Genomic DNA, 15,736 nt, shown 5'->3' on the forward strand with positions numbered 1-15,736 from the left:
TCAAGTCCTTTTTCTTATAATTTTTATGTTTTTGAGGTCATAGGAGCTTAATTTAGCTGCCCATGTATTAATTTGCAAAATTGTTATAGCTTTTGGAATTTGCCATGGTTGATTTCTTAAAGAAATTGATGTTAAATTCATAGATCTTAAGCTTTGATGTGAAAAAGAACTAGATTGTAAAATTTAAATTGTTAGTTTTGTCCAAAAAGACTAAAGTTTATAAATTTCAAAATTGATGTGAATTTTTTATAATAATAGATAATAAAGGGTCATAAAAGAATGGGTGAGTGTTCGATTGACTCGAATCGAATGAAAAAATTTCGAATTAATCGAGTTGAAAAATCCTATTTTATCATCCTAACTTGATTTAAAATTTTCTCAAATTGAGTTGAGTGAGATGGAATTTGAATCGAATATATTTGTTCGAGTTAAATTAAAAAAAATTACTTTGGATTCTTGTAACCACTATCACCCACCGTAATCAAATTTGACCACTGTAATCAAATTTGTTATTAACTTCCATCTCCTTATAATTTATTTATTAATATTGTATATACGGGTTAGCTTCATTGATTGCTTAGTTGCTTCAATTATCTTCTGATTTTTGTCTCTATTTATTTTGAAATTAAAAAATATATTAAATATAAAAAATGTGATTTTTTAATAAAAGTTATCTTAAAGATAAAATGTGAATTTGATGTCAACATAAAATTTTAACATGAATATTTTATGGCATCATCAATAATTCAATTTTAACAGAAATTTATAAAGATTTAATATGGTTAAACAATTCAATAAAATAAATAGTACAAATTGTGAAATTTAATTTAATAATATAAATAGTAGATATAAATAAAATAATTACTATTTAGGTTTAGGGGTTTTTTTGGTTGATTTTTTATTTGGGGTAAAGAGTGAAAAGTAAAAGTTTAGTGTGGAAATAAAAAGTTTTGAAGGTTGGGGGCTAAAACTTTGGGGGAAAGTAAACGAGGGAAAAATATTAAAAAATTGGGGGGGGAATGGGTTTAGGGGAGTGGGGGTGGGATGGGAGAGTAGTAAAAGTTTTGAGGGGAAAGTGGGAGGGAATAAAAGTATTGGGGGGAAAGTAAAAAGTTTTGGGGGTTTGGGATAAAAATGTAAAATATTATAGTTTGGTATTTGGTTTATTTGAATATTCGAAATATTCAAATTCAAAAATTAAACTCGATTCGAACTCAAAATTTGAAAAACAAAATCGAGTTGACTCGAATAACTCTATTCGTTTAACTCAAAATTTGAATTATTTTTTTCCAAGTCGAATCGAGTGTTGCTCACCCCTACATAAAAGGATGTGATTGTGATTGGTTTCAAAATCGTAGCTCAAAATTGAATGATATTGTAATTCCTATTTTAAGGACTAAATTGAATAAAACGCAAAAATTTAGGGGCATTTAAAAAGTAAAATTGAATTTATGCATATAATAGGATTTTATAAAATGTTTGATATTGATAAATTGAACTGAATTATTATATAGATCGAGAATTGCACCAAACCGAGGAAATCCGGGAAAAAGGTAAAATTATCGAGTAGTCATTACAAATTCAGCTTGTTTGTTGATTTGACCAGGTATTTTCATATGATATAAATGTGTTTAAGTTCTTGTGTATTTCATTTATGATTATATATGTGTTTTGTTGTGAATTGGTATGCCTGGGTGAACTTAGTAAAGGTTTCATGCACACTTGTATGGATAGATTACCGATGATTATCGAGATCCAGCATTTGTTGCGGACTCGAAGATACATGTAGCACAAGTTTAGCCTAGACAGTGACCTAATGTCATTTTAAAGGTTTAGCCTAGTCTAGTAACCTTACATGTATATTTTCAGCTTGGCTAAGCAATTGAATGTGTTATTAAAGGTTTCGCTTAGACTGATAGCCTGACATGAATATGTTTTTAGCTCAGACGAGCAATTATTATTACCAGAGATATCTATGTAATTGAATCTATTTGTGATAAGCCATAAGAGTAACATGTTTTTAATCCAATTCTTGATGTGTTTTGGATGATTTATTATGTGAATTAGTGAATTTGATGCTCCTAATCCTTTAAATTCATGTTTTTATATTTAGGTGACCATAAGGGAGTCAAAGGAGCAAAAAAGAGCCAAAATTGGGTAAAAAGAGCTATTTCCAGGATCCACACGGCGTGGACATTTTCACACGAGCTGGCCACACGCCTATGTGCTAGCCCGTGTCGATTTCAAATCCTGCTTCTCTTTTACGCAAAAAAAAACCCAATTTCTAGGGTTTTTGAGAATTCTAAAGTTTATAAATACATATTAGAACAGGACTAAAGAGGAGCACGCAGAATAGAACGAAGAAATTACTCGAAGAACGCCGTCAGGATCAACTTAGAAGCAAGATCTCCTTCAAGATTGAAGATTCTCCATTCAATTTCTCTAGAAGTTTTTGGGTTTCTTTATGTTTTGTTGTTTTCCTAATTTTGAGATGTTTTCCTTCCGAAGTATGAACTAAATTCCCTAGATACCTAGGGAAGATGAAACCTATGATGGATCTTGTTATTTAATTTATGAATTACATGATACATACTTGATTTCTTGATCTCAATTATGTGTATTTATTCCATGTTTTAATGTTTTCAAGATATTAATTCATGATTGATGTGCTTATTTTAGTAGAGCAAAAGTCCCTATTTAAGAGTAGATTTGGCATAATTGAGCGGAGTTGCATGCAATCCTAGTAATAGGACGACATAAATCTACTGGATTAGAGTCAAATCTAATAGGGGAATCCTTAGATCGAGTTAATTTAACAATAGTGGTTTTAATTAAAAAGATATTTCAATTAATCAACCTAGAGTCAGTTATTTTTACTCCCGAAAGAGATATTAATATAATTTCGGGATTTCTACGGATCAAGGCAAGTGAATAAATCGTTTAATTCAGATTCAAAATAATAAGTGAAGTCTAGGTGGATTTTTTCGTGGGTATTGTCTCTTTCATTGGTTCATTCGAATATTTTTTCACTTCCCTGTTGCGTCTTAATAATTAGTTTAGATAATAGATTAAAAACAATTCCTTCAGTTTATCGTTTAGAAAATAAAAAGATAGTAATTACTAGTACTTTTAGTCTTCGTGGATACAATATTCCCGATTCACCACAACTATATTGTTATTCGATAGGTGCGCTTGCCTTTTTCTTAATTTTAGTTAGGTAAGTGAATCATCATCAGTTTACTAGGTTTCATTGAGCAATACAGATTATATGAAATGAGAAATTGAAATGGCATGGGATGGGATGAATTCAGTATTTCAATGATGAATTATTGAATGTTGTGAAAATAAAGTTTATAGTATACATGTGAATTCATTATTCCAGATTGGAATGAGATTTAAAATTGTTACCTATAGTGACATTAATGGTATGATAAATACATATGTTATTCATGGTTTGATGTTGGTATAATACCCTTATTGATTTTTGTGATATGTTATGTTTAACCCAAACTATGCCTACATTTTGGTAGCTTTTTGTATGTGATTGTTTGTCAAGGTAAGTTTTTGATTTAATGCCTATGAACTTACAGAGCATTCACAATGCTTATCTCGTTGTTTTCCCTTTCCCCGTAGATTGCCAACTTGTGAAACATGGAAAATGGATCTACGATAAGCTCACACTATACCGTTGTTGATTCGATAGTCTTTCAATTGTTTAAGCTTGGTTTTGTAGCATGTATATAAGTATTATGTATTGTATGTCACACACACCAAAAATCAGGTTAGTAGAATCAGGTAATTTAATTGTGGGCTCGAGTGAGGAATCGGGGTTAGTGTCGTAGGAATTAGGAATTAATAAAATAAAATAATTGATTAATTAGGTAATAATAATTGGATTAATAAAAATCTAATAAAATAATTAATTAATTAATTAGGTAATAATAATAATTGGATTAATAAAAATATATTAGTGAGGATTAAATTGGAACAATAGTTAAATTAAAGGTCTAATGTGTAAATTAAGAGATTTAATTGAGATGAAAGCTATTAGAACAAGGGAGGAAATAGGACGGGGCTTGGGGGTAAATAGCCCAAATTTTAAATTTTGGTTGGCTATATAAGTTCACCCACCGTCCTTTCCCTCCACATTTTCAACCATTGCAAAAGTTTGTTATGTCTAAAATTTAAGAATTTTCTCTCAAATTTCTTTCATCCTTTCCTAACATCCAAACAACTTTTTCCTCTTTAATTTTAAAAGAAATCCACTCTTTCTTCTTTAATTTTTCATCAACACTAGCTCATTTTTGTTCAAATTAATTCAATTATGTGGAGACCTTCGAAGATGTAAACATTTTGATTTCTTGTAGATTAAATGTTTATAATGTGATTTCAAATTGTGTTTTTATATATCTAAGCAAGAAAACATAAGATCTATAATTTTAAAGCTTGATTTTACTAAAAAATGATAAATCACATAATAGTGAGCTAAGTGAATATTTCAAAATGATTTTCAACTCATTTTGACATGATCAAGAGCTTTATAAACTTGATTTAACAAAACTTTAAAGGAAATGTATGAATCAAATGATTTTTGCTCCATGAGATTGAAGATGAACAAGATTTTTCGGAAAATGTTAATTATTGAAATTTTATAAAATTAATGGATTAAATTTGTAATTAAGTATTAGATCTAGTATTAGGAAGTGAAAACCAAGGATATATTTGAGTATAATTGCAATAATTAGAGGATTTAAGTTACGCAAGGTAAGCTCGCCAAACTTAGTAGAGTGGCGAGCTGTCATGTGTTTTAGGATAGACATTTTGCTGTGAACGCTAATAACTTCTATGATTTTGTGTGATATGCGAAGCCTCTGTTGGTGAGTGAGCGTCGACGAGCAAGGATAAGGGTAAGCAGAATGTGGTGTAGTTTCGGTAGTCAACAGTGAACCACAAGTGAGTGTTTTTGCGTATCTCACTTAAACACCAGTCGCATGCTAAAGAAAGCCCAAGTAAGGCATGCAAACCCTAGCATGTAACCTGTGACCCCTGGTATATGAAATATGCGAACCCTATTGCCTTAATGCATGTGAGCCTAAATTTCTATACGAGCCTTAATACATGTGAGCCCATATAAGTATGCGAGCCCCTGTGATATGAGAACATTTTCATTGTGTGAACCATATATGTTCTGCAAACTTGTATGCATGTGCGAACCCATAAGCTATGTGCAAACCCATAAGCTATGTGCAAACCCATATGAATGTGTGAACTCTATGATAAGCAAACCCTGTCACATGTTGTATGTGAGCTTATATAGATGTGTGAACCCCTGTACTATGCGAGCCCATATACATGTGCAAACCCATATGTTATTGTGATGTTAAGTGTATTGCAAGCCCTAGAGTATTGTGAGCTCTGCCTAAGTGAACTGCGTTATTGAGAACTGTATTGTGCGAGCCCTATATTATGTGTGTTGTAAATGTGTAAAAAATGATATGTTGGTATTGTGAGTACTCGCCCTTTTTTACTATGTGTTAGGGCATTGTGGCCCAGAGATAGTTTTGGAGAGATAAGGGAATATCGAGCCCGCTCCATTCACCGTAGATTGTGTAGAGTGTTTTGGAGAGTGAGCATTCGTGCTACACTTATTGGAGATAGCATGCGACTCTTTGAGTCAATTGGAATGTTTTGTAGATTCTCTTATCAATTTGTATATAATTTGATTATGTTCCACATTCACAAATTGCCAATATATCACCATAATGTGTACAAATATTGTATATTATGCGAACTATTTTAGCATGTCTATTTGCTAGCATGATTAATGTGTTTATTTGTGATTTATGCTTGAGCACTCACTGAGCTTCAATAAGCTTACACTCTTTACATGTACCTTGCAGATAAGTAGCTAGTGGGACTAATGGTGAAGTGTGGCAACTCGATGATCCATCCCAAGGTAAATCCTTCTAAGTATGTGACATGTTTTCAAACATTAAAGTGGAAGGCAATGTGGGACTGTCCTGCGGGTTTAGACTTAGACTTTTAAGAAAATAGTTACTAGTTGTAAACAGACATTGCGAACTGTTTTATTTTGGATTTTGAACTTTATATTTGCTTGGTTAAGTGCATGCTTGATTGGATTTTATACATATTGCTCGTTATTAAATCAAAGACCTAACGAATTTATGTAGGATGAAGTGATCGTCGAGAATTAAGGTACGCCCTTGTACCACTTGTATGTTTAAAACAAAATAACAACTTAGGATTCGTGACATATATGTAAAACATAATTAAATAAAACCTACGAGCCAACCAAGTGTATAGCGAGATAGGGGGTTTTCAATATGTAGTGTTCACCACTAAAATGAGTTCACCAAAACCATGTGGATCACTAAACAATAGATATGATGTCAGTATTTAGGGATTGCCAGTGTCACTATTTGCCAAATGGGGGGGTTCACCCAAAAGAAAATCATGAGTACGCCAAGCTAGTAAGTTCACCAGGATAGGTCACTTAGCTAGGGAAGTTGGGTTCGCCAATATGAATATGTGTGTAAAAGTAAGGAGTTCACATGTGTCCTTGCCTCTGGATAGTCTAACAGCATTAAAGGTGATGTGCATCTATGTTCGCCAAACTTGGGGTTCGCAAGACCAGTTGCGAGCTAGGTATCGCAAGTAGGTCGCGAGCTATATTTGCTAGGTTGATGCGAGAGGTTGGTTCTTTTTAGTAGGTAGGTTCGCAGGTGACTTATCCATACACTGTTGTGTTTGTTTTTTATTATGTGACTAGAAAGGCATGCTACTAGGTGTTTTTATTATGATTTACATTGCAAATACGTGGTGTGATTTATGGTGTTTTAACCGAGAGTCACTTTGGTGGCTAATGTGAGATTCAAAATTCAGGTCGGACCGTCTCGACCGGGTTTGGGGTGCCACATTGTAGAATCTTAAAATGATAGTTTTAGTTTGAACCACTTTTTAATGTTTGATTTTGGTAAGGCTAAAGACTAATTGAATATGTATGTTTTGGTAACATGTTGAGAAATGTGAATGGAACTTAAAATGGCATGTTTAAGTATGAATTGACATAGTTAAGGAGATGGCATTGAATGGCTAAGTGTATGGTTGAATAGGTTGAAATTGAACAACTTGAATTGATATGTTTTGATGCCAGATTGAAGTATATTGGATTAGTTGATTGGAAATGGTTAAATGCAATATTTTGGTATATATTTGGAGCATTTTTTATGCAAGAAAAGTTAGGAAAATATGCACCAAAAGTACAATTTGCGAGGTAATCATGAACTAGATACCAAATTACCTAAATTTTACCAAAAACAGAATCCACATCCCGACGAGCAATCTTCCTCATCACAATGTTGACTGATAGTGAGTCATGTCACGACATCGAGTGGCCTAAGGTCACGACATGATAAAATTTTTGGCAACGTTACGATGTGGAGGAAGTGACATCACAACGTCATCTTGAAATTTTGAAACTTTACAATTTGGCCTATTTCGTGCTCGGGTCAACAAAAGAGCTTTCGTAAGCTCGATTAAGATTCAAATTTAATTGTATATCATTATTTGAAGGTGTTTATAATATGAATGTATATTTGAATGATTTGTTTACGGTTTATTTGACAGTAGTTGCTTCGACAACAGATGTGGTATCCTATAACTCAGACCTGACGATCCAGTAGGGCAAAAGGTGTTACAAGTTGATAACATGTATTCTATAATTTGTGTAAATTTTCAAGAAGTGATAAAAAAATGGTCTCAAATGATAAGAGAATGATTAAGTCTTATAATTGCATGAGATGTTGAGGGTGTTGGAACACTATTAAAATAAGTTGAAAATATAAAAGAAGATAAGTAATGATTAAGTCTTATAATTGCATGAGATGTTGAGGATGTTAGAACACCATTAAAATAAGTTGATAATATAAAAGAAGATAAGTAGATTTATTCCGTTTTGAAAATCAAAAGAAGTATCTTGTAACACCTCCATAGCCGACCCAAAAAACAAGTCAAAGCACTGGGATGTTACATTCGTTGCCAGAGCAACTTCGGCGGTTACACGTCATTTAATCATTATAAAACTTAAATTATATCAAAACGCTCGCAATAACTTATGTACATGCCATATTCTATAACAAAAATATCAAATTCGCACCCTCTTCAAGCCTTGGTGGTGTGATGAGATGAGATGTGTTACAATCCCAACTTGAATCTCGAGCTTCAATTTGATCTTCCACTTACACGTTTAAAACACGCGTTAGGCTTGTGAAAGCTTAGTAAGTACCCAAGAATCCAAATCTCATTTTTACCTTGATTTCTATATATTAAAAACATTATTACTATTGCAATTCCTGAATATATTATAATAATCAATAAAGCATATTTTGACAATCAACAAATCATTCTATATTTATAGGAATCATTATTCCCAAAATTCACTACATTTATCTTTTCATGGATTGACAGGAACAAAACTTTTACTAGTCAAATTCACTAGATTATCACTTCACGGTTTAACAAAAATTGTTATCAGAATCTTTTACTTGTCATCTCATTGTGTAATAGGAACTTTTCATCAGAACTTACTTACCATAAATTTTTATTTTATCATTATCTTTTATTATTCAATAGAGGCCCAACATAGACTTAACAAAACATATAAGGTATACGAAAATAGTACAACAATGCACTGAAGTGCAAATATAGAATAAGATGGCACTGAAGTGCATATTCAGAATAGGATAACATTAAAATGCGTATTCAGAACAGGGAGTGCGCTAAATTTTCCTTAATAGAGGCCCAAGGTAGACTTAACAAAATGTATAAGGTATACGAAAATAGTACAATAATGCACCGAAGTGCAAATACAGAACAGGATGGCACCGAAGTGTGTATTCAGAATAGGGCAGCATTGATATGTGTATTCAAAACAGAGAGCACGCTAAAATTTTCTTAATGGCATGCCATATATATCCTATTAGTTCTTATCTTATCTACTTGGGCAATTATATTGGAATCAATTTCATTTCCTTATTTCAGAACAAAATTTAAATACTTTGGACTTATTTCAATTTAGTCCACATTATAACAATTCAAAAATATAATTTCCAACTTTCTTTAATACATATAACATATTTCACTACTTAATAAAAATTACATAATTCACTCTACAACTTACCATATTTCTCACATATCACTTTTGCATATTTTGTAGCTTAGTCCTTTTTCTTTTTTCATAATTCTTTCATTTCACTAAAATAATTCACATAATAAATATAATTTATTAATTATTTCTATCCTTCACTATTCTTTGTAATTCAATCTCACCCTCACTTTTTATACATATACTATTTCATCAAACTTTCTTACACACTCTATTTATCCATTTTATATTTCACAAATTAACTATAATTTTACACTTTTTCAATTTAATACTTATATCTCCACAACCTAGAGAACAATTGTAATTTGAATTACAATAATCATGTATTTTTTCATTCTCAACTACATTATTCACTTATCAAATAATTTTCTTGTAAACTTTCATAACTTTTCAATTTAGTCCCTTTTTGTCATAAAAGTTCAATATTCACTAATTAATCATATAAAATCAATTTTCTTTCTTGTTATACTTTAATCACATAATTTATCTCAATATCTTGTTTCACATATCAATTTTTTTTTATGTATTTTACTTCTATTATTTGATCTACATATTTTCTCAAGTTTGACAATTTAGTCCTTGTCATCATAAAAATTTCATATTTTCCCCAATTTCACTGTTACAATATTTTTTATGCATATTCATCATCTCATAACACATTCATTAAACTTTTATCATATTTTCCTTATTCACCTATTAAATTATTTCACACTTTATTTTACTTATTTACCACAAAACTTCACCAAGTCTACATTTTAGTTCTTAAATAACATTAGAACTCATGGGTACTTACCTTTTCCAACTTCAAATCACTTGCTCTTCCTTTTTCCTCATCACTTAATTTATTTTCTCTATCTCTTTCTTCATCAACGTGGCAAAAATATAAAACTTTCTATAAGTAAATTTTACATTAACACCATTTCCATACTTTTCTAACAATATTAAACTTGAAAATAATATGAAACCTTAATAATCATACCTTGTTCTTTTGGAATCAAGCTTTAGCTTTATTTTCTCTCTCTCCAATTTCTATTTTCTTGAATCTAATAGCTTCCTTATCATTTTTCTCTCTTGGTGCTTTTGAAAATTCCTTTGATTTCTAGGTGAAAATAACGGAATTTTGATTAAAGGATCAAATTGTAAAGAAAGAAAAACTTTCTTTTTTTTTATCTTTTTCATGGACGTTGGAAGCTCTGGTGACTTTCGTCATCTTTCTTTCTTTTAATACTAATTTTAATTGAATAAAATATTAATAAATATATTATAATAAAATAATAATAAAATATTCAACCAATCATGTTTGAACACTTTTCTTCCTTAATTATTACACTATATAATTATCTAATTTGGATAATGACCATTTTACCCTTCATGTTTCTTCAAAATTCCATCCTTGAATCACTACTCACTTTTGGTAAATTACGATTTAGTCCATCGTATTTCTCCACTTATTCAACTTGGTCCCTACAAACCAATTTCATGTTATAAGAAATTGGATTATTTTCACTTTTGGTCCTTACATACTTTTCAATTTAACTTTCTTTGATACTCCTCAAATTTCTCTTTTATCATTTTCATTTTCGTATTTTACTTTACCGGGAAATCTATGACACTCAATTCTCACTTAATTTTACATTAATAGCATAACAATTTTAGGGGTGTTACATATCCAATGATGAACAAGTTATGAATAGGTATCGTCGTATGATAAGAACACTCTAAGGATTTGAAATGAAAATGGTGTGAAGTGCGTAATAGTTAATGAAAGAATCTGACTACAAGGTCTAATAAGTTATGGGAAACTATTGGAGTAGCTAAATTAATAAGATGTGAAATGGAATTTCCACTAGTTGAAGTGGAACTTTACTACATTGAAGGAACTAATGCTTTGGAATGACACATGGTACATCATTTTCTACTCTACTTGTCTTATTGTTTTAGTCTATCACATAAGTTGGTAAGTGATGAAATAATGACAATGTTATTCAGAATCTAGAGGAATGAAATTTTCTTAAGGAGTGGACAATTGTAACACCCCAAAATTTTTAAACCATAAGTGACATTATTCTAGGATCGAAAATAGTAAAAATTTGAGAACATTTGGAAAATGAGTCTGATGGAGACTTTTTATGAAAGAAAAATTGATATTGAAGTTAGAAATCAATGAAATGAATTGTGGAAGCAAAAAAAATGACAAAAGGACCAAATTACAAATTCTAAAAAGTGAAAGGATTAAAATATAAAGTTAACCAAATTGAGAAAATATGAATGATTTTTGCCTATTGGGCATAAGAATAATTCTCGATATGTATTACTGTAATGAAAATCACTTTTAGACTAAATTAGAAAATATTCGATAGTACAATGTCTGAGTTGTAATTTTTCCATTTTTATCGAAGAAAGTGCATTGATGTAATTTTTACCTCCCATGGACTCATAATAAAGACTATATGTGATTTATGAAGTTTGGACTTGATAAATATCTATTCGGTGTAAAGAAAATAGATTAAGGAGTGAAAAAGAGACGAAATAATAATTTCAACACATAAGGACATTTTAGTATTTTCATGTGAATATTATATTTGAAATATTGAAAATAGTAATAATATATAAAAATTTATTGGATAAATTTAAAATGGAGGATTTTAATGTAGACAACACTTTAAAGAAGTTGACTTGTTAACTTTGACTTTATATTTTATATGGGTTAAAAAATGGGAAAAAGATGGAAAATTCATCCTCTTCTTCTTGCTGTCGTCCATCCCTTGTGGAAGAGGGGACATTTTCTCTCTTCATTGTCTTGCTTTCTTCTTCCATCTCTTCCAAACCTCAACCCTTAAACGTTGATTTCTTGTTGAAATCAAGTAGATTTATTTCAACCTAATTTCCTCGTCACTTCTGCCATTCAAGCTGAAATATAATTTTTCCCCTTTGTACAAACCGTGACATGTTGAAGAATTTAGAAAAGAATCATTGGATTAAAACTTAAACATGAAATCTTAAAATCTAAATTAAACTCTAAACCTTAAATTTACTAGTGCTAAAATCATGCTACATTAAGTCAAATCGTATTGATGTAAGTACAAGATTTCTAAAGAAATCTTTGAAAAAAGGGCATGATCTTGACACTATTGATATCGAATTCATTATTGTAGTATTGTCAATAGATGTAAAAAATAATCAAATTTAGTTTCCTTTAAGCATATTGTAAAATAAGCTAAATTTCGATACTTATGGACATGGATTTTAAAAGGGTTATTATGTAATTTGTCCATTGAACTTGTCCAAAGATACCTAGTTGGTACTTGAACTTGTATTCTACCACCCAGATTGGACTTCCGCACTAACATCATTAACTTGTACTGACATGCCACTAATAGCCAATCCGGTGGTGACATGTCGTAGCCTCTCAATATGCCATGTGGTGGGCATAAATTTTAAAAAATAAATATATTTAAAACATATAAATTAATAAAAATGTATAATTTTTCCATATCAAGAATGAACCTAAATATATGTTTGTCTAGATATATTTGAATTTGAACAATCATTTTTCCATATTCATTCTAGATGAATTTTTTAGTAAGATTATATATTTTTAACTTTCTTCATAAAATATAAGTTTTTAGGTTTTTATTATTTTAAATATTTATAAAATATAAATATATAAACTTATAAAACTATAAAATATATGCAATTGAAAATATATAAAAAGCTTATAATATTTTGAAATTTATATAAAAAATCAATAATATAAAAATTAAAAAAGACAAAATTCATAAATATATAAATATGTAAAAAACTAAAAAGTTATAATTATTTAAAAAGTGGATATAAATATATAAAACAGTTAAAAGCACGTGTACAATGAATATAGACAAACGGTTCTTCAGATGCATTTGAATCTAAACAAATATTTATTTAAGTTCATTCTTGATGTAAATTTTTTTAATATTCTTTTATTAATTTATAATTTTTAAAATTTTATATTTTTTAATTTTAAGATAATAAATAAATAGCCTAATATTTTATAAAAATAAACTTACTAAAAAGTACATATGAAATGAATCCAGATAAATGGGTGATATATCAGGACAACCATTATCCAAATTCATTCTTAATGTGACAAAAATTATATTATTCATTAATTTATATATTTTTAAAATTCTTTTATCTTTTTAATTTAAATTTGCCACTTGACATATTGATAGACTATCACATGTCACGATTATATTAACATCGGCATAAACTAACATAAAGTACCTAGTAGATAAAAATGAATTGTAAGTTGAAAAGATAACAAAATAATTTTAGACAAAATTCAAAAAAGGCAAACCAAACTAAAACAAAATTTGTCCATAGACCTCAACATTGTCCATGGATGTCGAGATCTTTTAACATTTTAAAAAAAATCCTACAACAAATGGGAAAAAATAGCAAAATTCCAATAAAAATCTCGTAAAAAACAAATGTAATTTTTTTCGTAAAAAATATTTATAATGGTAAAAAGAAACAAACAAAAAAAGAGTACTACAGGACAGCGGCGATTATATTGTATTCTATCAGACTCATGGCTCATGCAATGAATAACACAGAAATGAAACAAAAAATCGTTGGAAATCAACAAAGTACTCTCAAATAGCCAATTGACGGAAATGGTTACTAGCTTTTGTTTCCAAGCTTTCATCTTCCCCAATCTCCAACCCCATATTACAATTCTGTGGAATTTCCTAAGAAGACATCATGGATCTGGCCCCAGAAGAGCTTCAATTCTTGTCCATACCCTACATCCTCAGTGAATTAATTTCTATCCCTCAAAGATCCCCCAAGGCCTTCAATCTCATAACCGTAGGTCTCATTTTTCCTCTATCTTTTGCCATTTTAGCTCACTCTCTTTTCACCCACCCAATCTTAAATCAACTCGAATCCCACCCATTAGCTGACCCTGCCCAAACGCATCACGAGTGGAGACTCCTTTTGACCTTCCAGTTCTTTTACCTTATCTTCCTCTTTGCCTTCTCTCTTTTATCTACAGCTGCCGTTGTTTTCACAGTGGCGTCGCTCTACACGTCAAAGCCAGTCTCTTTCTCTTTGACGATCTCAGCCATACCCAAGGTTTTTAAGCCTCTTTTTATAACCTTCGCTTGGATTGCTCTCTTGATGTTCGTTTACGATGCCTTGTTGATTGCCTTCTTGTTCATGTTCTTCATTGCCGTTGATACCCAGAACATTGTTTTATCCTTCTTGGCATTCATGGTAATTTTAGTGCTCTTCTTGGGTGTTCAAGTTTTCATCACGGCGCTATGGCATTTGGCCAGTGTGGTATCGGTGCTTGAACCCATTTACGGGCTTGCAGCAATGAAGAAGAGTTACGAGTTGTTGAAAGGGAGGATTAATATGGCTTTCATTTTGGTTTTGGGGTATTTGGCAATTTGTGGTGTGATTGAGGGCATCTTTGGATCCTTGGTGCATGGAGGGGAAAGTTATGGGGTTTTTTGGAGAACTGTGGTGGGGGGATTTTTTGTAGGAGTTTTGGTAATAGTGAATCTTGTTGGCTTGTTGGTGCAGAGCGTGTTTTACTATGTTTGTAAGAGTTATCATCATCAGGGAATCGATAAGAGTGCTTTGCAGGATCATTTGGGTGGTTATCTCGGAGAGTATATGCCTCTCGGGAGTAGCATTCAAATGGAAAACTTCGATGCTTGATTTGTCAAGTCAGATTTAGTGTATTCTATGAATTGATGTTGATACCAGATACTATTCTCTATGGGACCCTAAACCCATTACAACTCTTAACATATTTGTTCCCTTTGATACTTGTTTTGCAATGAAGAAGTTTTAGCATTGTGACTTTTTTTATGTTATATGTATATACGGTAGCTGAATGATGAATGCTGTTGTTCGTTCTAACATTTAACCTCTACTTATTTATGTTATTGAGAATCGATCAGCTTTAGAGTTGATGATTAGTGTTGGATTGCCTGAATTCATAAAATTGTGGATCTCTTACGGTCAAGTAATGGGGGCACTTGCTTCCTAATTTTCCTTTATAATTTGCAGTTTGTTTAAGCTGATAGGTCATCGAGGCAATTTGCATTTCCATAGTCATTGATCATCTTGTACCTTTGACATATTCCCCATTTCAACCCTAGTTGTTTATTTTGATTGAAATGCATCATCATTTTCACCAAATAACGGTAAGCACGAGCTAATTTTAACGGAGTTCAATCTGCCCAAAAACAGAAGAAAAATGTGAAAGTCCAAAAACTTCATTTAAGTGTAGTAGAGGCTTCTCAAGAACATCTTAAGATTCTTAACATGAGTGTACCGTAGTTTGATACGTTCCTTGAATGCTTATTTATAAGCGCCACTTTGGTTGAAGATGTTTTTCTTTCCATTTTGTCTAAGATACGATATAAACTAGGTGGGAGATGGATAATGTTAATGGAGGAAACCAATTGCAAAATGAATGATCCCTTTTGGAATTATTTGCCTTTTCTTTTGTCTTTTGGAGTTTTTGGTTATAATAATATTTAAGTTTGTCTCAACAAT

General features: G+C 30.9%; 1 protein-coding gene across 1 annotated transcript; it reads left to right on the forward strand.

Annotated features, from left to right (window-relative positions):
- The first annotated feature begins 13,733 nt into the window (after positions 1–13,733).
- On the forward strand, positions 13,734–15,021 carry LOC107939240 (uncharacterized). Its single transcript, XM_016872543.2, has one exon. It carries the CDS (start codon positions 13,928–13,930, stop codon positions 14,888–14,890), a length of 963 nt encoding a protein of 320 aa, XP_016728032.1. The 5' UTR covers positions 13,734–13,927; the 3' UTR covers positions 14,891–15,021.
- The last annotated feature ends 715 nt before the right edge of the window (positions 15,022–15,736 follow it).

Source organism: Gossypium hirsutum, chromosome A12, assembly GCF_007990345.1.
Source record: "Gossypium hirsutum isolate 1008001.06 chromosome A12, Gossypium_hirsutum_v2.1, whole genome shotgun sequence".
Lineage (NCBI taxonomy): Eukaryota > Viridiplantae > Streptophyta > Magnoliopsida > Malvales > Malvaceae > Gossypium > Gossypium hirsutum.

Excerpts from the sequence above, each read along its gene's own strand:
- LOC107939240 (XM_016872543.2), top strand. The coding sequence starts at position 13,928 with ATGGATCTGGCCCCAGAAGAGCTTCAATTCTTGTCCATACCCTACATC.